Source organism: Ciconia boyciana, chromosome 18 (assembly GCF_034638445.1).
Source record: "Ciconia boyciana chromosome 18, ASM3463844v1, whole genome shotgun sequence".
NCBI classification, from domain to species: domain Eukaryota; kingdom Metazoa; phylum Chordata; class Aves; order Ciconiiformes; family Ciconiidae; genus Ciconia; species Ciconia boyciana.
The window spans coordinates 11495342-11515212 of NC_132951.1; the positions used below are offsets into that span (position 1 = coordinate 11495342).

A 19871-nucleotide genomic window follows, 5' to 3' on the forward strand; every position below is an offset into this window, starting at 1 on the left:
TCATCCCTCTGCCAGAGTAGAAATGTGGTCAACGTAGCTGTGCCTTCGCAGAAGCTGTTCAGACCCTGGAGGGATCCGTTCCCTGCCCTCAGCCTGTCCCCTTTCCTCGCAGTCCTTTCCGAGACGGAGGGCGAGAACTGCGCACCCGGGATGCAGCACACAGCCAGTTTATGCCGTGGTGCTGCTCTCTGCTCTCCCGTCCGTTCCTTGAGCCTGGTTTGCTGCTGCCATTGCTGCTGTTCCCCAAGCAGAAATTTCTGCAGGACTGTGTTTCACAACCCGAAGGTCCCATTGCTAAGTGCGAACGGTCAGCTACGGGCTCGTCTTTTGATATTTTCCCACCAGCAACACTACATTTATTGACGCTGAATTTCATCTACCAATCTGTCTCATAAGATCCTTCTGCAATTCTTCACTCAGCTTTTATTATATTATTATTACACTGAGTAACCTCATCAGTGGATGTTGTCACCTTCCTGCTTCATTACTTTTCCCCAGTTATTTTTTAATATATTGGGCATCCAACTGTTGATTTCCCTCCACCAAAAAAACCCCTCCCTTTAACTCTTCCTTTCCTGTCTTTTAAACAGTTGTTTGTCCATGTGATGACATTCCCCCTTCTCCCATAGCAGCTTTTTTTCTTTAAGTGCCTTGACAAAGTCATGATCGAGTGCATCTTGAAAGCTCAAACAGGCCATACCAACCAAATCCCTTTATCCCCTGCTTGTTGAGGCCATTAAAACAATTCCAATGGGGGTTTGAAGCACAACTTCCCTGTACAAAAACTGCGTTCACTCCCCCCCGGTATTTAGCCATTGATGCTGCATCTATGAATTTGCTAAGTGCAAGTGCGATGTTCACCTGGCTGGAGCTTGCCACATCTGCCCTGAAACTCTTCAGAAGCTGTTGTCCCATTTGCCATGGGTACCAAGGGAGAGGTTACCACCCCAGCTGGTAGCTCGGCTTATTCATCCTTGAGCTCCCTTAGAGCCCGTAGGTAGCACCGTCTGGTCCTGGCAACTTGTTACTGCTCATTTCATCTGAACTTTAATCTCTCCTAAAAGCACTTCAGTTTTAAACAGATTCTCTGTTGAGCTCTCCATATGGAAGTATTCCTGTGTGAACTCCCCCAGCTCTTTCACAGTGAGCACATATGCAAACAATTCACTTGGGTTTTTTTCTGCTGGGACTTTATCTTCAGGTCAGACCTTCCCTTTACTGTGCATCACATCTACTGACTCTGGCAGTCTCCCTGCTCCTGATTTTTTCAAAATTATTTGTACAATTTTTATGACTTGAATGTTCTTCATATTCCATTTCCTTTTGCATTATTTTGGGGTTCAGGTTTTTTTGTTTGTTTGCTTTTTCTCACACTTCACCTGCCAAATCTTATTCTTTCCATCTTCTACATTTGGACGCAAGTTCAGTTTATAAAAGATTTCTTCTTACTCTATGAGCATCCCACACACTGCTGTCACACCAACCTCCTTTTGTTCTCTCTCAATTCTGTTTTGATGAGTGGTAAACATTTGCTCCTGGCCCCAGTCTGGTGTCTTACACTGTCTCCACGCCACCTGCAAGCATTTAGGCCTCTTAGCTGCCCCTTTTACCTACACCAGTTTCATTTAAAATTAAATCACCACCACAGATGAAAAATGAAAACTTGCAAGTATAATCCTATGGGTGTATTAAAGGCTCAAATATCAAAAGGTAAATGCTGAGCCCTGCAATACATTATATTTCAGATTTTGTGTTCTTTAAGCCAGCCATGATTTTATCAGTTTGAATTGTGACTTTTGAATGTTTGGGATTGGTAATACCACCCTACTTGGATATGAAGGAGAGCGCCTGGGGGTGAAGTATCAACATTTCATGGTGCGTTTACACGGTGTGTGCAGCCCTGCGTTACAGACAGCATCAGTAACGCTGCAGGTTCCTGATGTGAGCTGGATTTGCCACTTTGCAACTGTGACAGAAATCTTTCTCCAGACTCTCCCAAAGGGTCTGGAAGCCCATGGGGTCCTCCTGGAACTGGCTTACACCGGCAAATGATCACCCACTCCTGGCGACTCGAGATCAACCAGTGTGACCCACCAGCAGGAACTCCTTCAGGCCCGGACATCCCCCTCAGCTGCACAAGATGCCCCGTGCGTTCACAGAGACACAGCAGCATGGCTGGTGGCAGAGCCAAGCCAGCAGGACTGCACTGGCCTGAACAGCCAAATTGTCTCCCAAAAGCACACAAATGAGCAGATCCTCAAGCAGCTCGACAGGCATCACAGCTTAGAGATAGACAGCTGTACAACAGGCTGTGGAGGTGCGGAATACCCGGATCCCAAACCACTGCACTCATTCTCTCTCTCTCTCTCCATACTTGTCATAGCCCTGCAAGTCTTTTCCCCCAGAAGTCTTTTGGAGCTCCTCTTCCAAACAGATGTTCCTGTCTAGGAAGCCTGACTCATTAAGCCTTGTTTTGGTCCACAGGTGAATCAGGGGTGTGTACAGAGTACTCCATGCTTCAGAGAACCAAGGAATAAGACATAGATGCAGCGTTTTTTTCTTCTCTGCAGAAAACATCTTAGATGGAGAGCATCTCCATCAGGATAAGTCCTTGAAAAGTTGGTTCGTTTACCAGTACTGCACAGGCCTGCTCCATGTGACCACGTACTCTAACCTTGTGCTTTTCTAGATACTCACCCACATGAGGATATTAATGTCAGCCTGCTGTCTTTAAGAGGGGAAAGGAGGTCCTTTACAAGAGAGCTTCATCCTCTGAAAAAACACATAGACTATATGAAACAGAGCTGCCCTATTCATGTGTAACTGGTTCCTTTCTGACACACCTTACAGAAAGGGAAGATCTCTGTAAGTTACAAAGATCTTCTGCCAGAATCGCTGATCACACAACTCCCCACACCAACCAAGAAAAACTGTTCTGCAGGCAGCGACATGCTTACTGCAGTCCCCTTGGGACCTTTCTAAAAGTCAAAATCCCTGTAGCCACCTCCCTCCTCTGGCACAACGACAGTCTGGAGTCAAGGGTTACACACTGAAGTCACTACCTATGTTATTTCACCAAGCCCTTTCAGGATGTCCAGGCAACTTGTTACGTTTCATTTGGTTGATGGTCTAACAGACCCCTAACCTAGTGGGCATCTTCCCTCCCCACCTGCTTCACCCCTTCCTCCCGTCCCCTGCCCTCTCCATTTGCCGGTATCAGGACTGCCCTAAGCACCCACCGTCCTATTTTTGCAGGCTCTTTAGCTTGAGTCTCACCCTTCCTTCATTCCCTTCATCTGCTGCTCAAGAGGAATCTACCTGCTTCCACCAGGGCTTCCTCTGCAGTCTATCTTTGTCCTCATTTCTCCTTGCAGCAATATTACAAACGTTAGGACTAACCACGACCACTTTCCCTGCTCAGTGCTGCAGAAGTGTTTAAATGCTCTAAGACTGCACTTCAGTTTGCTAAACATTATTATTGGTAATCCAATGGAAACCTGGCATGACAAATAGCAGCCTTTTAAAAAGGAAAAAAAAAGTCAATACTTCTGCCCTTTTCAGTGGATTACCTCAAATAAAAAAAGATATTCCTTATGTCCCGTTTTATATTCATCAAAAACTGTACAGTTCATTTAAAGCAAAGACTTGAATGTTTCCTTCAGAAAAAGTATCACCCATTACAGGAAAATTTCATTAGGTCCTGCTTGACTTCTCCATACTTAAGGGCATTTTAGGCTGCTTGAACAGAAGTTACAGTATAACCACGAATTAAGAGTTGCAACTTGACAGTGTGCCTACCAAGTGAACTTCCAGCAGGAAGCTTCAGAAGTTATTTCCCAAGATACTTAAAGCCAAAGTATGAAAACCCACCCAAATACTAATAATTAAGAACTTCCTGTGCAGATATCAGAAACATAATATAATATTGGAAGTCCACAGCAGTTCAGTTTTTCTAACAAATTGAATACAAGCAAGACCAACATTGCAACATGAAGTAGCAAAGTGAATCCTGATTGAGAAATTAAATTCTTAATGGCTTTTACAAAAAAAATTAAATACCTATTTCACTAAGCACTCCAAGAAAGGCTCTGCATTAAGCATTCAGCAGCTTACATTCTTCTACTGTGGAGTAAGACTAACACCTGGCACTAAATTATCCATTTAGTTCTTCAGGAAACTCAGTTGATATTCCTTGTATTTCTAAGGCAAAAATGAAAAAGCTTTCAGATTATACATGACAAAATGTCTGAAAAGAAAAACAAGCGTGTACTCTGCAAGTCAAATCCTCCTCCCGTATTATTTTTACTCATTACTACATAAAAAAATCAAAAAAGTAATTATTGGATTGATGGCATCTCTTTAAAAAATGAATAAATAACTCAAATTACCAAATATTAGATCATTTAAACATATCTGCACATCACTATAGTATTTGCTATGCTTACGGGGAAGCCACAAGGGCAACCACATCCACACACAGCCGACTACCTGAGCTTCCCTACAACTACTTTATACACAAAGGTTTCATAACAAGAAAGCTAATTCAGCTTTCTAAAAACACTGGTTGCTTAAATCAGAATCTCCAGCAGCCCTTCTCTGAAGGCTGCGACACGCTATCGCTTGCCTGTATGCACAGATCCCAGATGGTCCCCTACACTCCGCTCCAGTTTCTGGTGCACTGGTTCCCACCGAGTAGGTATTTCCAACGTCCAAGTGTGACTGTGCTCTGAAAGCAGCTGGAAGGGAACGGGAGAAAGCTAGAGAGTAGACAATGATTCATTCCAACCTTTACTTTGTTCGCCCCCCTCCCCCCCCCTTTTTTTTTTAAATATAACTTCCATGCAGAGTTCTCCAGAGTAACTGCTGATGTCGGAGCCTGCCTTCTGGCCTTGGCACAGCCACAGATACTTCTAGCCACATGGGAGGAAAAGCTTTTGCTACATGACTTTTTTTTCTTTCTTTTTTTTTTTTAAACTTTTAGGCCAACAATGTGTTCTCATCTGAACATTACAGTTAATGAATCCTATCAAGAATTTCTAACAAAAACTGTACATGAGTTTACAAACGTATTAACATATAAATAATGAGAAGCTTCCTGCCTGGAGCCTCCACAGTAGTCTTTTTGCTTGAGAATATAATACTGGAAGGGTAGACCCAATCCCTTTCCACAGCACCAGTCAGAGCTGGCTTAGTCCAGTCAGCCGTTCTGCTCAAGCATCACAGGGTTTTTCTTCTTCAGTGCCTCCGGCTTCAATAAGCAGTCTGTCATTACTGTGCAAAAGCAAGAGTCCAATGCCTTTGAGAAGGAATCCTGCTGCTAAGAGGCCTGTGCCACCCGGTCATCGTTCTGGTCCGAGCTCTTGCTGGAAGGTCCGTTTCTTCTCCCGACAGTGTTTCTTGTGAGCAGGCCAGTCTTTTTGCTGGCATTGTGACCCACAGTACCTCGCTACCTGGCATCGGCCACAAATGTTGAATTCACGTAACTGGGAAGAACACAAGACAGTGTTAGTGAGATGGCTCAGAGCCAAGGAGCACCCCTACATAATTTCTCAGGTAGGTTTATGATCAAGTCTTTTGCACCTATCACAAATATGAACATCCCACCATGAGCATCAGAGTATCAAAAGGTTTTGAAGTAATTGCATTTGTTGATTTTGCAGTTGCTCTTGCAGAATCATATTATGGACTTAATAGACAAAATATTTGAGCACTTCACATTTATTCTCACACTGCTACTGTTTTGCCAAGTGAAGTTCTGTTTACAACTACAAACATCTTAAATTCAGAAATGATTAGGAGGGCTGCACAAGCTCAGCCACTTCCAAACTTATGGTCATCCAGGAAGCTTTTGTATGCAGACCCAAATGAAAGGTAAAGCTCACTCTTTTTCAAATGGAGGGCATTTAAGACCATTTTTGCAAATGTTCCCTTCTCCAAAGAAAAAAGTGGAACACAATGATTTTAGCCTACTCAGAATTTGTTATCACAAGAAAAGCCCTTCTTATTCATAGATAAGGACATCTGTCTGACAAACAGGCACATCCCTTGGACATCTCATTCTCTGCCGTTCTGACTATGTATGTTGCTTCATTTCATCTACTTACAGCAAAGAACCAGAACCAGCTTTCCTCTCAGTTCTCCCCCGAATAAAGGCCACTCAAATCCACCCTCTTCTCATGAAAGGTCAAGCATGTTATTTTTTAATTCCACTACCACCCAAAACCTCTTACAATGCTTTCTCCTCCTGTCTTATACAGCTGCTTGCTCATTCCAGCTCTGGGTCCCTAGAGGAATGCTTCCACCTGTCTTTTCATACACTCGGCAGAAATTACACTCCTCCCAGTAAACCAGTAGGTCATTTGTTGTCCCAATTCAAAACTATAGTCTCTCAAACTGAAAATTATCCTAGGGTCTGAAGATTCATGCCAAAGAAAACCTGAGTTAAAAAGAATTATTGCTTTTAGCAACCAAATGGCACGTGTAAAGCTTTACATTTTAAGGAACAAATCCCTGGACACACATGGTAGCCCAAGTCATTACATGCTTACTTTCAACTCTGTTGAACACACCTGTTTTTCAATCATTGTGCATGGGGGGTAGTGACATTCATAATATGTGCATGAGTTCTCTTCCTCCTCCACAACATCCCCGTTAGCGTTGTAATATCGTGTTACATTCAGTACAGGAAACTGCTCTTCTATAGGATCTGTAGGAAGCTGTTGGATTGCCAGCCAATACAGACTTTGTTCCCTGTAAAAAACAAGTAAAAGTTTGGTCCATAAATTCATAATAAGCATACAGGGAAATTGATTCTAAATTAATTAATGAAGTACGTAGGGTTAACATTGTATTTAATCTGTTAAGCCTCAGACTACATATACTCCTCAAATACAGCATCTTTTTAGGGTTATTTTAGCCTAAATGCAAAAAAGTTAAAAAGTATCTATCAAGAAACATGTACAGCAAGCAAAATTATTTCTGTGTAAATGGCTTGAAGTCTGTTTCTTGTTCTTGAACTCCCAGAAACATGCTAGGATAGCATCATTGCCATTCACTACATCTCCTCAGAATCAGTTTAATAAGCTCTGAACATCCCTATCTTATGGGTGCTGCAGAAAAGTGTCGAGTGTGACGTTAAGTCTATTGGTCTCCCACCAAAAATGAACAAACCTGCATTACATCATAATTAAACAAATCCATCCTGACATTAAGAGTTTGATGTGCTTTGAGTAACATTAGTGCAACACAGCACATAGGAAGTTCCCACAACCTACTAAGTGAGAGGCGATAGAAGCTGATCCCAGGAACTCCCAAATATACGATGACAAGTGTAAGGATTTTGCAGCTGCTGGCTTCTACAGGTTGTGTTAGAATTTCAGTGCCTGAGGACAAGAGCCACAAGCCAGTGAAATCTGCAGACCGAATTCAGCGTGCCCAGATGCCATCACTCAAGCGGAAGGGAATGCAGGCTTACTGTTTTACTGCAGTGACAACATCTGGCACAGCAGGACCTCTGCATAATACCACAGGGTTAGATGCTCCCTTCACAGCTAGCGTGAACAGTGAGCATTAACTGTTCCCCAGGTGAGGAAGCTAAGACATATAGCAATGTTTAAGTAGCCCAAGGTCAAATAAAAAAGGCTCTGCCAAGATGAAAGTCACTAAAGGAAGGAGACACAACAATTTAAGATATTTTCAAGTTTTTTGATGGCAACCCCCTGCCAAATATTGACATACCTTTGTTTACTAGAGATTTCTTCAGCTTTGGGTTTCCAACCCCAAGGAACTAGGCGCAGATTGTCTAGGCGGTTGTCCACTGTCACTGAATTCAGGTGTACCACCTGAAATCCAGGAGCAATCCCTCCCCGGTGTCTCTCCCTGGAGGAGACAAAAACAACTTGCAGGTCAGTGATGAACAGGACTCCATAGCTAAAGAGCAGAGAATGATACTAATTCCAGAAGATACGCTGCATTCTAGCCTGCTGTCTGGTGTCACTGCAACAGCTGCAGTAAAACTTGCGTTGCCAACAGACTACAGTGGCTACTTCAGATATATCAACTCCCAGAAGAGACTTGTTCCAGGTGGTTATTTCCATTATAAATGAGTTGAATCAAAAGACAATCACAGTATATTTTAACTGTAAGCATATTGCAAAGAAAGTTCCAGAGACTACTGCTCCAGTTACTGCAAGAGCATCTATGTAATTATTGTGTTCCACAGAGCAAACTTGAAAGGTGCCAATACTGTTTTATTATTTTAATAGGAAATTCTATCAGACACATTTATGCAAGTTTGGCACTGGCGTGAAGTCACAGAGTTTGTTATTTATGAAGAAATGTCTCTTAACAAGCAACAGGGCAGAGGTTTCCCCAAGTATGCAAATGTTTTTTTGACTCTAATTGTGCGTAACACACAGAAAGCCTGCAATGACTCCACCACTGACCAAGAGACATCTACTGAAACTTGCTCAAAACCAAAGCAGGGCTATTAGCAAGGAAGATGGCTGCACATTAAGTCCTACTGCGATTCTTCCCTATTGTGTTCTTACAGTTTTCATTCCCCATTCCACCTTCTTTTCATCTCTCCTTTCTCTGTTTCATGAAGTATCAAGTTCACTGCCAAGCACCCTTATACCTGGGTGAATTTCTGTATCACTTCTTGCAGGAATTCCCATCCCACCTGAAATGTGGGCTTGGACAGAAACCATGTCTCAGTATGTTTGCTATGCCATGATTAATTTCACAGCACAGAGAGAACATACTGGCAGTGATCAAGGACAACGTAAAACTGGCAGCACTGTCTGAGGGTTACCCAGCATTTCCTTCTAGGAGATGGTTCCAACAGCTACTTACAACTTCACTCAAGTCTGGTTTGGATGCTGCTTCCAGCTCAGTGTTTACTGAACACTTCAGTTCAAATGGCTCATCCAATTTTGAAGAGATATGATTTGCCCAAGTTAAAAAATTCCCACCTTTTTTTTCCCCTTTACAAAGCTCTAGCATTATCCAGCAGAACAGGGAAATTAATTTCAATGTGACTGACAATGAAAAATGTAGTCTTTTGTTTTCTTTGTCAAAATCCATCCAGATATGGTTAAATTACATACCTTGGGGGAAAGAAAAAACACTTACAATTCACATATGGTCCGAAACTTCCTAGAATTTAATGAGTAAAATTCCCTTGGAGAGGCCACACACAGCCCGTGCTCCAGCTCATAGGCAAAGCAATTCTTCCTGTAATGGCAGCCCTGCACAAGAACAGAGCATGGAGCCTCCTGCTAGGGAGTCTTTTGGGCCTCCACAAAACAGGGAGAAGCTCTCCCCTTTGAAGGTAAAAAGAATAAAATCCTTCTTTCGGGGGGAAAAAAAAAAAAACCCACACACCAAAGCAAACAAACTATGGAAAGGAGTCTGCTGAAATGCCCTAAAGGAGCAAAAGCTACTTTTGAGTTGTCAAAGGCTACCGGAGGGTCTGGCACAGAAATCAGAAATCCTGAGGGCTACAAGTGGGAACCCAGAAGGTACACAGACCCAAACGGATGAAGGTGAGCAGCAGTCAGATACGGAGACAGGGAAGGAGTTAAGGTTCTTAGGACAAAGTGCCAACAAGAGAGATGGGATAGATATGAACGAGGAATCTGGGAGGAGGAGACAGAAGCTCAGACCAAGAGCAAACTGTGCAGGGGGGAAAGGGAGGAGGGGAGTCTAAGACCAAGTTGAGAAATATTTTTTAAATTGATTAGATAATGAGAGTTTAAGAAAGGTTGGAGTTGGGGAAAGAGAGGATTACGAGAGATTTGCTCATGACACCAGGAAGCCACAGCAGAGTGGCACATGCCTACCCCTACAAAGTCTAGGTCTGCACCCACAACCCTCCATAAGCAAACATTGATAAAATTCACTAGCACAGTGAGCCCACTTTCCTCACTTTGTGTAAACCCACATTCATCTACATTACTGTCAGTTTTTCTATTACCTCAGGTGACAAAAGTCTTAAAGTAAACGTGGAAATTGGGACTTGCTGATGACTGGTAAAAGTGTTAACACAATACCCCTTGACTGAGATGCCAGAGTTAGCACTAGCAAATTCAGGATGGTCCCTTTTCTCCATACATAATCAAGCAACCTTTGAATGCACAAGCATGTACTACTCCTCTCCCTAGACCTCCACTTCAAAAGTGTGCAGCATGGACCATCTCCAGAAGTTAATCAGAAATGTGCAGTGAAGGACAGGCTCATGGAAGAACCTGTCCAAGAAGGAGTAATGCTGAAGGTTTTGGAGCCTTTGAAAGACGGGAGAGATGGGCTGTAGCAGTCATTACTCCTTCCAGTGCCAGCCGCCCTTGGGTAAATTAAAAGCAAAGAACTTGAATTACTGCAGGTATAGGAGTGTAATTTAACTGTTCTCCCCCAAACATACCCCAAAAAATCAGAAGGGGTATGAACAAAAAAAGGGTCTTGAACAAGAAGGGTCTGGCACTTGCAGAAGGGGACAGAGAAGAAACAGCCTCCGTCATGCAGCCAACTCTCCTGCAGAGCCACAGCTTCTACCTCCCCCACCACACCCAAGTTCCTACAAGATGCCAGGCACAACACTTAAACCAAACCTTTTCAGAGAACTAACTGGATACTGTTCTTTTTGTATTTCAGCAGCTAACTGGAGAAGCAAGGCCCATAATAAAAGTGCCAAGTACAGACAACCACAATTTAAGTCAACGGGAGCCATAACTGAGTAGGTCATAGGCAGTATGATGGTAAGTGCTCTAAAAAAAAAAAAGAGAAATCAGGGCTTAGATGTCTTTTTGAACACACAGTTAGTAATACTTATGACTAATCTCCTGATGCTGCTATTTCCCAGGGAACATCACTACACCCAGCCAAAATACAGCAAGCTGGGATTTCTATACAGGGAACAGGGTGAGAAGATGACAGACTTATTCTGCAGGTCCCTAGCCAGAGACATTCAAATCCTGCTTTGGAGGAGCTAACAGTCCATCCTGAAAACACAGCGAGCACGAGAGAGGCTGCATGAAGTTCTTCCTGAAAGACTATTTGCAGCAAACGTGGGTATTTTTCAGGTCTTGGTTCCCCTCTAGTACTGCAGTTCACTCTCTGCAGAGGTCAGCAGGAGGGCTTCGGGGAAGAGTGGGAAAAGGTCCCTGTCATTGCTGCAGCTTTGGTAGCTACCAGCTTCCTATTTTCAGGGCCACACTATGTGAACAATGATACCTGCTTAACAAAATTTAAAAAAAAATAAAATAAAATAAAAAATCTGCTTTACTTGCAATAGCATCCAACACATACCTACTCACTTCACCTTAAACCAGAAGCACACAGTCAGGTTAGTTTTTTCAGAGTGACCTGATTTTTTGGGGTATGTTTGGGGGAGAACAGTTAAATTACACTCCTATACCTGCAGTAATTCAAGTTCTTTGCTTTTAATTTACCCAAGGACGGCTGGCACTGGAAAGAGTAATGACTGCTACAGCCCATCTCTCCCGTCTTTCAAAGGCTCCAATACCTTCAGCATTACTCCTTCTCGCAAAGGGAAGGACCTGCCACTAAAATACATTTCTGTTTTGTTTTCAAAGCAGTCCCCAGTGCAGGTAAGTAAAACTGAACAGTGTGCCTATTCTGCTTAGGAGGAGCAGTAACTACATAGCACCTGTAGCCAAAAGACTTTCTAAAGACATTAGGAGACTCACTCACAAAGGTATACTAACCTGCATTGTGTTAGCTTGTACTTAAAGATCACAGCAAAACCTACACCCTCAAAGGGATCAAACTGAATTTACAGAAACAGCTGAAATATTTCATATTTTCTAGTCAAATAATTTGCCTTTGCAACTTCAGAACTGCGGCTCTGCTTGCCTGACAGTTTACACCCTGCCTTTGTGACTTTCAAAAAATCCCTATTACACACGCAATCTCAGGTTTTTTAACACCAGTGCATGCTAGAGTGACACAATTTGAATTACTTAACTGAATACGTTAGAATTATTTCCTAATTTACATAAAACAAACCAGAAGAGGCAATGACTGGGCTGTGTAATAAGCACACAGCTGGACTGTCATCAACTACACAGCCTTCAGCCAGCTGGAATAATTTTTAAGGTGCTGTTTAGCGTTACTTACAGACAACAATTATTACTGTATGAGGTTCACAGTTAGCAGTAGCTGACAGTGATTTACCCCACATACTGTAGCCAACTTCATAATAACTTTCAAAGTTATATGTGCAACAAGATTAAACATTAACAGAGGCAGGTTAAAATCCATATTTAATGAGCAGTTTGTAAATAATAATAATAGTCTCTGATATTCTTCCTGTCTCCCTCCTCTTGTACAGAGACTAGTTTGGGGAATAAAAAGTAACCTGGAACAATGAAGAAAGCACAGCTGTATCTTGGGCACTGTGACTATTAAGTATAGTTTATGGAACTGGATAGAAAACATGCTTAATTTCTCAAAAAAGGCTTTTAGAAGAAATAAGCGTTCTCTTTAGCGTATCCTGTCTTTTCTACAAACCCATGAACACATCTAGAAAGAGCAATGTGTTAGCTCACCGGATGAACTAATCTCTCACAACTGAGTAAGGTGGCCTCTGAATCTAAACTGGCAGCTACAAAGGATATCGAGCAATGGTTCTTAGAATACAGAAAATAAGATGTAGCAGCTGATATGAAGCACCATCAGCACCACTTGAGGCAGCTTTCCAGAAGGCCAAACAAAAAACTCCAAAGTTTTAAGTTATGAGGGGTTCTATCTCTCTCCAGTGCTCTGCCAATTCTCACTGGTGCCTGTAAGACGTACCTGATTATCATGGGACAAAAAAAAAACCAAACCAAAACTCAAAAGGTTAGTCTTCACCTATTAAATGGAGCCAGTCCCCTGCTCCCCCACCCTGAAGTTTTAGTAGCATTTCTCAGATTTAAACGGTCTCTACTAGAATAATACTCAGCTATCACTATTTTCCCTGGGAATAACTTTTTTACAGAGACTCAGCTGTTTGAAGGCTCAGTGCAAAACCAAATCGTAATAAGACCTATGGGCACCCCCTGTGCTGGGTTTCCAACTGAGTGTAGCTGCAAGCCTCCTGAGAAGACTTAAAATACTACAGGCAGAGAAACAAACAACATACAAGTTGGTGGCAGCAAACTCCACCTTAGTGAACGCTTGAAGTATTTAGCTCTCCTTACGATACCTACCAGAGCAGCTCATGCAGGAGACGGCCAGATCCCCTTCCACGATTTTTGTCAAACGCGTAAGCAAATATTTTAGCACCATTTCCATCAGCATCTACCTCCATCCGAGCCTAGAGAAAAGGGAAAGGCTTTGAGAACACCCAACACCGAGTAGCAGAGCACATGCTCCAATGAGATACGGGAAGGACCCAATATTTAACACTTGCCTCCTAGAGGTCACTTGGCCTTAATGGAATTTGAGTGGTTTCAAACCTCCAAGGGGAGCCAACCAGCTCTGCTATTGTAGTTGATGAAGATGGGAAAGGGAAGAAAGGAGGCTGTGCACAGCAGGAGTCCCACTCGGACAAAGAACAGCAACAATCCAGTTGTGAGCCTCTAGGGCCAGGATCCATTCTCCACTCTGGCTCAGATTTTCTGTACAGCCATCAGCAAGCCACCAAGGCTTTGTTTTCGGTGTTGCTTTACACCAATCTAATTAGGGGTTGCTAGTGGAAGGAGTGGTCCTGCCCTCTTTTCTCCACTCGACTCCATAGCTGCGTGTTGGCGCTAATGCTCATGAACTGTACTAAGAACTGGTCAAATTTAGGATACTCGCAGTGATAGTACACGCTTACAGTGAGCTACCACGGAGGAGGAATGGGCAAACATGGTGTTTTCTGGCAGCAGCACTGCCACAGCACTTAAAACTCCTGAGAGCAGCTCTGAAGTACCTGCTACGCTCCAGGCGCTAAGCAAAAGATGGTCCCTCCTCCAAAAAAGCCTTAGTTTTAGAAGATTTTGTAATCAAGAATTCTTTCCCTTTCAAAGCCTTGGTAGAATCCACTCACCCTCTTTCAGTGGATGCTAAGAGAAAGCATTTTTTCTGGTCCCATAGTAAGTTACAACAAAATAAGTTTTTCTCATCCAAGACTACATGCAGAGTTAAAAGTTTTAAACTTTGCCAAACCAAATAAGGGAAGACAAATTATCGGTACTCAAAAAGTATACAAATAGAAAGCTGAAGACAAAAAGCTATATAATAAATTAATTTGTTTTAAACTAATGCTCGTTTAAAACGAAAAAACAGAACTTTTCCTGCTGGAAAGTATTCGCGGGGGTATTTCGATAATTTCAAACTTTTTTTTTTCCCCCCAAAGCAGGGAAGCTGCAGGGCAGAGCCATTCCAGGAGCAGCTTTATTTAAGCGTGTCACACAGAAAGGAAAAAAAAAAAAAAAAAGCCTTCACCACCAGAGCGCGATGAGCCCCCCGGAACCCTGCAAGCCGGTCCCGCAGCAAAGTCCTCGCCGGCGCCGTTGGCCCAAGAGGCGGCGGCGGTGGCGGCAGAGGGGCCCCGGCCCCGGCGGGCGGCGGCGGGAGGACGGGGGGGCTGGCGGCCGGCTCGGGGGGGCACGGACGGGGGCTCGGTACCGCCAGCAGAGCGCGAAGCAAAAGCAAGCCAGGCACGCGGAGCGGCGGCAGAGCGCGGGCAGCGCGCGCGGGGCAGGGGGAGCGGCCCGGCGAACGGGGGGCACCGGCGGGGGAGAAGGGGGCAGGCGGCGCGGCCGCTCACCTCGAAGGAGTAGCTCTCCACCAGCGGGATGTCCTGCTCGTCGATCAGCGTGTACTTGGTCTGAAACACACCGCGGCCGCCCGCCGTCAGCGCGGCCCGGCCCGGCCCGGCCCTCCCCTCCCGGCGGCACCGCCGGCACCGGCCGGACCGCCCGCGCCTCCCGCCCCCCCCCCCCGCGCCGGCCGGGGCGGCAGCGCGGCCCGTCGGCACCGCGCCCGGCCCGACCCCGACCCCCGGCCCCGCCGCCCCCTGCCTTCCCCGCTCCGCCCCGCGCGGCCGAGCCGAGCCCGGCCCGCAGCGCCCGGCCGCGCCCCCCGGCGCCCTCAGGCCGCGGCCGCGGCGCGCTCACCTTGCCGGCCACCCGGCCGAGCCGCACGATCCCCAGCTTGAAGTCGGTCATGGCGGGGCCGGGCCGGGCCGGGCCGGGGTCGCCGCCGCCCGCGCTCGCCCCTCAGAGCCCGCCAGCGGGAGCCGCCGCCGCTGCCACGCGCCGCCGCCTCGCGCACACCCGGGGGGGGCGGGGCGCCGCACCACCTCCCACCCGTCGCCGCTCGGCCAATGGCGCCCCGCGCCGCCGCCGCGTCGCTCCTACTACGCCGCCGGCTCGTCCAATCGGCGGGCGGCGCGGCGCGAGGTCACGTGGGGAGGGGGGGGCCCGCGCGCGGGCGCGGGCTCGGGAGCGGGCTCCGGGCGGGAGGGGGCGGGGGAGGGAGGCGCGGGCGGTGACGTCACGTTCGCGGGAAGCTTTGTGCCGCCAACGGCGGAGCGCGCGGGCGGTGGGGGCAGGGCTTAAAGGGGCCGCTCGCGCCCTCCCGGCCCGCGAGGGCCGCGCCACCCGGGGGTCTGTCCCCAGCCGCCGGCCGCCCGGGCCCTGCCCTTCCGCCCCGCGGCTCCCGTGGGAAGGTCAGGCCCCTCCGCCTCCGCCTCCTCCTCCTCCGCCGGCAGGGAAGCGCTGCTCGGTGCCCGGCGGCACATGGCGACGGTGCTCCCCGCGGCGGTGACACCGGCGCTGGACTGGGAAACGGCTCAGGGGGAAACTCTGACCGCGGGGCTGTGCCTGCGGGGAGGGGCTGTGCCTGCGGGGAGGGGGATGTTCCTGCGGGGACACAGCAAAGCCGGCGCGCGGGAGCCCGGCCCGTGGCGAGCCCCCCCGGCGCCTCCCCCGGCGCGTCGCTGCCGAAGCCGGTGCGGGGTGCGGGGAAAGGGGGGGCCCGGGGCACGAGCCCCGCCCGGGCCGTCCCTGCCCCCGGGGACGTTTTGCTCCCACGGAGTTGGTTCGTCCGCGGCCCTCGCGCGAGCAGGACGAGCGAGCTGTTACTTCTTTCCGTGACCTAATTGCGACTAACATCTAAACGACAATAAAAATCGCCAGCGCCAGAAAGTTAATCCTTATTTCACAAAACTCCTGGAAAGGGATTTGCGGGGCTTTCCCGCCCGAAGGCTCTGCAGCCGCAGCCGAGCGTGCCGAGGCGGGTGGCGTCGAGAGCGGCCGTGTCTTCCCGATGGACGCGTCGGCTTCTTCGGCCAACTCTTGAAAAACGTAACGGGGGGAATTCAAAGTGCAAACGCATGGATAACGCCGCCGAGGAGGGCTGATAAAGCAGCTTCCTACGTACAAAGTTACAGAGCTCCGGGGCAGAATAGGCCAACTGTGTCCCGAAGAACATGAACAACGAGGAAGGTGGGTTTAAACCCGTGCTCGGAGCATCTAAACAAGACGAAGGTTAAATCTAAAGATGAATCTTGGAAAACTGAATCTTTCATCCGGGCGATGGAGCAGGCCCACAGAAGAGAGGTACCCTTAGGGCTGTAGTGGTGGACCAGGGAAATTAAACCCATGAAGCTCTTTGGAGCAGTCTCTCGTTAGCACGTTGACCCCAGGACCGAGGGTGTACCTCGTTCTGCAAGCGCTGCACCCCGCGGTTTGGGCACAAACCCAAACCTGACCCCTTGTCTCATGACAGCTAACCAGATAGGCAAACCTTCGCAACGTGATAGGCGAAAATCATCACGTTTAATGCAAAAGTCGATCAAGTCATTGAGTTTGAAACAAAATACCTACATGGTAAAAAGAATTTTTTGCCTTTTAAAGAATTTGTAAGGGAAAAAAAATAAATAAAATCTCGAATAAAGTAAACTGTTACTTGGAAAGGAACGTGCAGTGAATTAATGACCATGCACGTTGGCTTATCAGGGGATCACTTCAGTTTTGATGATTGTGGCCATACATTTGAAAGAGAAAAACCCAAGAGCCCATGGTACTGCTGTTGCCAAAAGCTAGGTGTTTGGTGTTCAGCACACAGGGCCTTCACTCGGGGTGGAAGGAGCTCTGGTTCCCCACAGCACTGCTCGCTCTTGTGGTTTGGGGACACACAGAGCAGCAGTCGGGGGCTTCTTCTTCAGCGGGTGGGGAGAAGAAATGGTCTGGGCCAGGGAGAAAATCAGCATGGTGCTGGCGATGCCGACGTGCTTTGAGGTTTCCCTGGGGGTGGTTAGCGAGACCCCGGGTGTGGGCCACGGTGCCCAAACTCGCTGCGCCCCGGCTGGGGAAGGCAACCAGCCCCCGCTGCGGTGGGAGACCTGGAGGACCACAGACCGCGCGAGACACCGCTGCGAGATCGCCCCGTGGTGCAGGGCTCCCCACAGCACCAGCTTACCGTCAGCCCTTCCAGCACTGGGCGTTAGTTCGGGCTGTGCCTGGGCACGTGAGGGCATCGCAGCAATTTGGGTTCATGATTTCAGCACGGAGAAATACCCCCGCATCATCCTTCCCCCAAAAAACGCCACAGGACTTGTGGCATCAGCTCCCTTTTGGAGGTTTGCTGTCGGCACTGCTTCCATTTAGCCCCTGCGGGGACACCGCCCTGCCGGATGCCCAGGAAGGGCCATGAAGCACTGGGTGCTGCTCTGCTCGGCCGTCCGCAGTGGAGGTGAGCCGTGGGTGTGTGCTGCCCGAGCCCCATTTCCAGCCAGGGCTTCTGCCTGCAGCTCCTCCAGAAAGCAGGCTTCTCCCCTCCTTTACGCCAGAAAAAGCTCCCTTTCCTATTTAGGCCTTTTCTCCTCCTTTTGACACCCTCTGTACTTCCCGTCTTGCCCCCTCAGTGCGGTTCCCTGCCCTCAGGGACGGTGCAGAAGGGCACAGCCTCCCCGAGGCCACAGGAGAGGTGGCAGGAGGTGATGGATGGAGACCACCTCCCCTCCCTTGCGAGGCGCAGGGCATCTCCCCAGCGCCGTGGTCTGCTGCTAGAGGGGGGCCACGGAGCCCAATTCCTGCGCGTGGGGACGGACGCACCTGGCAGCTGGCTGAGCACCGTGGCACGGGGCTGGGTGCTAGCCAGAGCCAGCGTACGGCCCCAGGGGCACAGCCACGCTCCGCCTGCCTGCTGCCACAGCGGCTGATCCACCCCAGGGCAGAATCAGCAGAGCCACGACGAGCCCCGTTAGCGAATGGTTCACGCCCCGCCGTGCTGCTCGAGAGCTTGGACGGGGCCCGCAGCCCCACGAGCACCCACCGATGGCTCCCACCCGCCGGGCGATGCTGGATTCCGCCCTCCCTTTCCCACTGCGCCCACAGTAAACAGCGCTTAACTCCACTGCGTCCACCGTTACGGCATGTGTCGTAGGCGGGTGGGGGGAAGCTGTCCCCGTGGGCCTTCGATACCCTACGCCAAGATACCACAAAATTCAGATTTTCTGTCCTAACGTTTCATAACACAGGAAGACATGAATCCCAAAGATTTGGCTTTTCAGGGCCTGTTTTTTGTTTTTCTCAGGGAAATGAGAAAGCTAATTCTCCTTAAAGCGCACAAATCCCTTATGCCACCAGAGCCAAGGTCTCCTGGGAAGGGCTCAGCGCTTCTCAGCGTCCCCTTCCCTCTTTTCTCCTGAAGGTGCAGGTCACCAGAGTGGGAAGAAATCCTGGCTTTGCAGCACAAACGCAGTTATGTAGAAGATGGATTTTAAATGTGAAGTTAATGTAGGTCGTTACTATCTTTAACAAGCCCTTTGCCTCCTTTCTAAGAAGCCTGGTTTGGAAAAAACGAATTATTGGCAGGGTAGTACCCTCCTTCCAAGCACTGCGTTGCTTCTACCAGAGCACGTGCCCTAAGGTAGCATGGGAAAGGTTATGTATCCTGCCCCAAGAGAATTTCCCTTAAGCAAAAGAAATCCTTTTTCCCATTATTTCCAGCACTACCAAGTGGGGGAAAACCCACAGTGTGCGTGTGTACTGGTACACAGGACAGCCCCGGGCACCCACGAGGCTGACGGCTTCTGAGACTTTCGGGGTTCACGCCAAAGAGGGAGGTCAACACCAGGGTCAACAAACACTTTAAACCTCTTTAAACTAAAATCGCTGCTGAAAGGGGTGCTGCAGTCCTCTGCCAGGCTCTCCTACCTCAGGCACTGTAAGCATTCGTCCAGCTTTGTCGTGGAATCGCTGTGTAACTTCAGCTGGAAGAGACCCAACCATCCGCCCAATGCACAGCCAGGCCAGCGTCGGGCTGAGCTTTGTGTATCTCCAAGGAGGGAGACCCCACCACCCCACCGCACCCCCATTGCCGCCTGTGACCACTCGTCACAGATTTTTTCCCCCTATACCTTACCAGAATTTGTTGCAACTCAAGTCCCTTGAGAGGTGGGGAAGGCGCCAGGTTACAGAGCACGAGGAACCACGCCTGACCCTGCTTCAGGGAGCATCCAAGCACTGTTCCTTGCTTGAAACACGGTCAACTCCAAGCCAAGGAATTAAAGATGGCAAGTGTCTGGGATTTCAGCCTTATTTCTGTTTTATTCCCTGGTTGCCTCAGAAAAAGGCCCTACAAACAGCAGGAGAAAAAGCAAACAGAAGAGCAAAGCCACAAAACTCTCCTGCTTTCTGCTTCTACCAGCTGAAGAGGCTGCACAAACCCCTGCACTGCCTGCGTGCAGAGCGTGGGGCAGGCGGGGAGCCGAGACAGGCCAGCAAGGCCTGGGCTGTGGGCAAAGCTGCCCAAGATACAGCCCCTGCTATAAAGGAACAGACAGACCCGTAGCAGTTTGTGGGCAAACCTCGCGGGTTCTGCAGGGAACCGCAATTTCTGGGGACGCCTGGGTCCGGCTTTGGTCACTTTTGCTT

General features: G+C 48.3%; 1 protein-coding gene across 3 annotated transcripts; it reads right to left on the minus strand.

Annotated features, from left to right (window-relative positions):
• Nucleotides 1–1751: 1751 nt before the first annotated feature.
• Nucleotides 1752–15275, minus strand: ZMYND19 (zinc finger MYND-type containing 19). 3 transcript variants are annotated; one of them, XR_012045712.1, is made up of 8 exons: nt 15105–15275; nt 14756–14815; nt 13209–13315; nt 7738–7878; nt 6570–6750; nt 4625–5483; nt 4060–4200; nt 1752–2772 (listed from the first exon to the last, which is right to left on the minus strand). XR_012045712.1 is itself a non-coding variant. In XM_072883316.1 (6 exons), the coding sequence occupies exons 1-6, from the start codon at nt 15153–15155 to the stop codon at nt 5340–5342; spliced, it is 684 nt and encodes a 227-aa protein (XP_072739417.1). In that variant the 5' UTR covers nt 15156–15275; the 3' UTR covers nt 4279–5339. The 3 variants fall into 3 exon arrangements, 1 of the variants encoding a protein (XP_072739417.1); XR_012045711.1 differs by lacking the exon at nt 1752–2772 and having other exon boundaries at nt 3572–4200; XM_072883316.1 differs by lacking the exons at nt 1752–2772; nt 4060–4200 and having other exon boundaries at nt 4279–5483.
• Nucleotides 15276–19871: the final 4596 nt, after the last annotated feature.

Coding starts and splice junctions, on each gene's coding strand:
- ZMYND19 (XM_072883316.1), bottom strand. CDS start 15,155: ATGACCGACTTCAAGCTGGGGATCGTGCGGCTCGGCCGGGTGGCCGGC. Junction 13,316..14,755: donor TGGAGAGCTACTCCTTCGAG/GTGAGCGGCCGC, acceptor CCTTTTCTCTAG/GCTCGGATGGAGGTAGATGC. Junction 6,751..7,737: donor GAAATCTCTAGTAAACAAAG/GTATGTCAATAT, acceptor TGTTTTTTACAG/GGAACAAAGTCTGTATTGGC.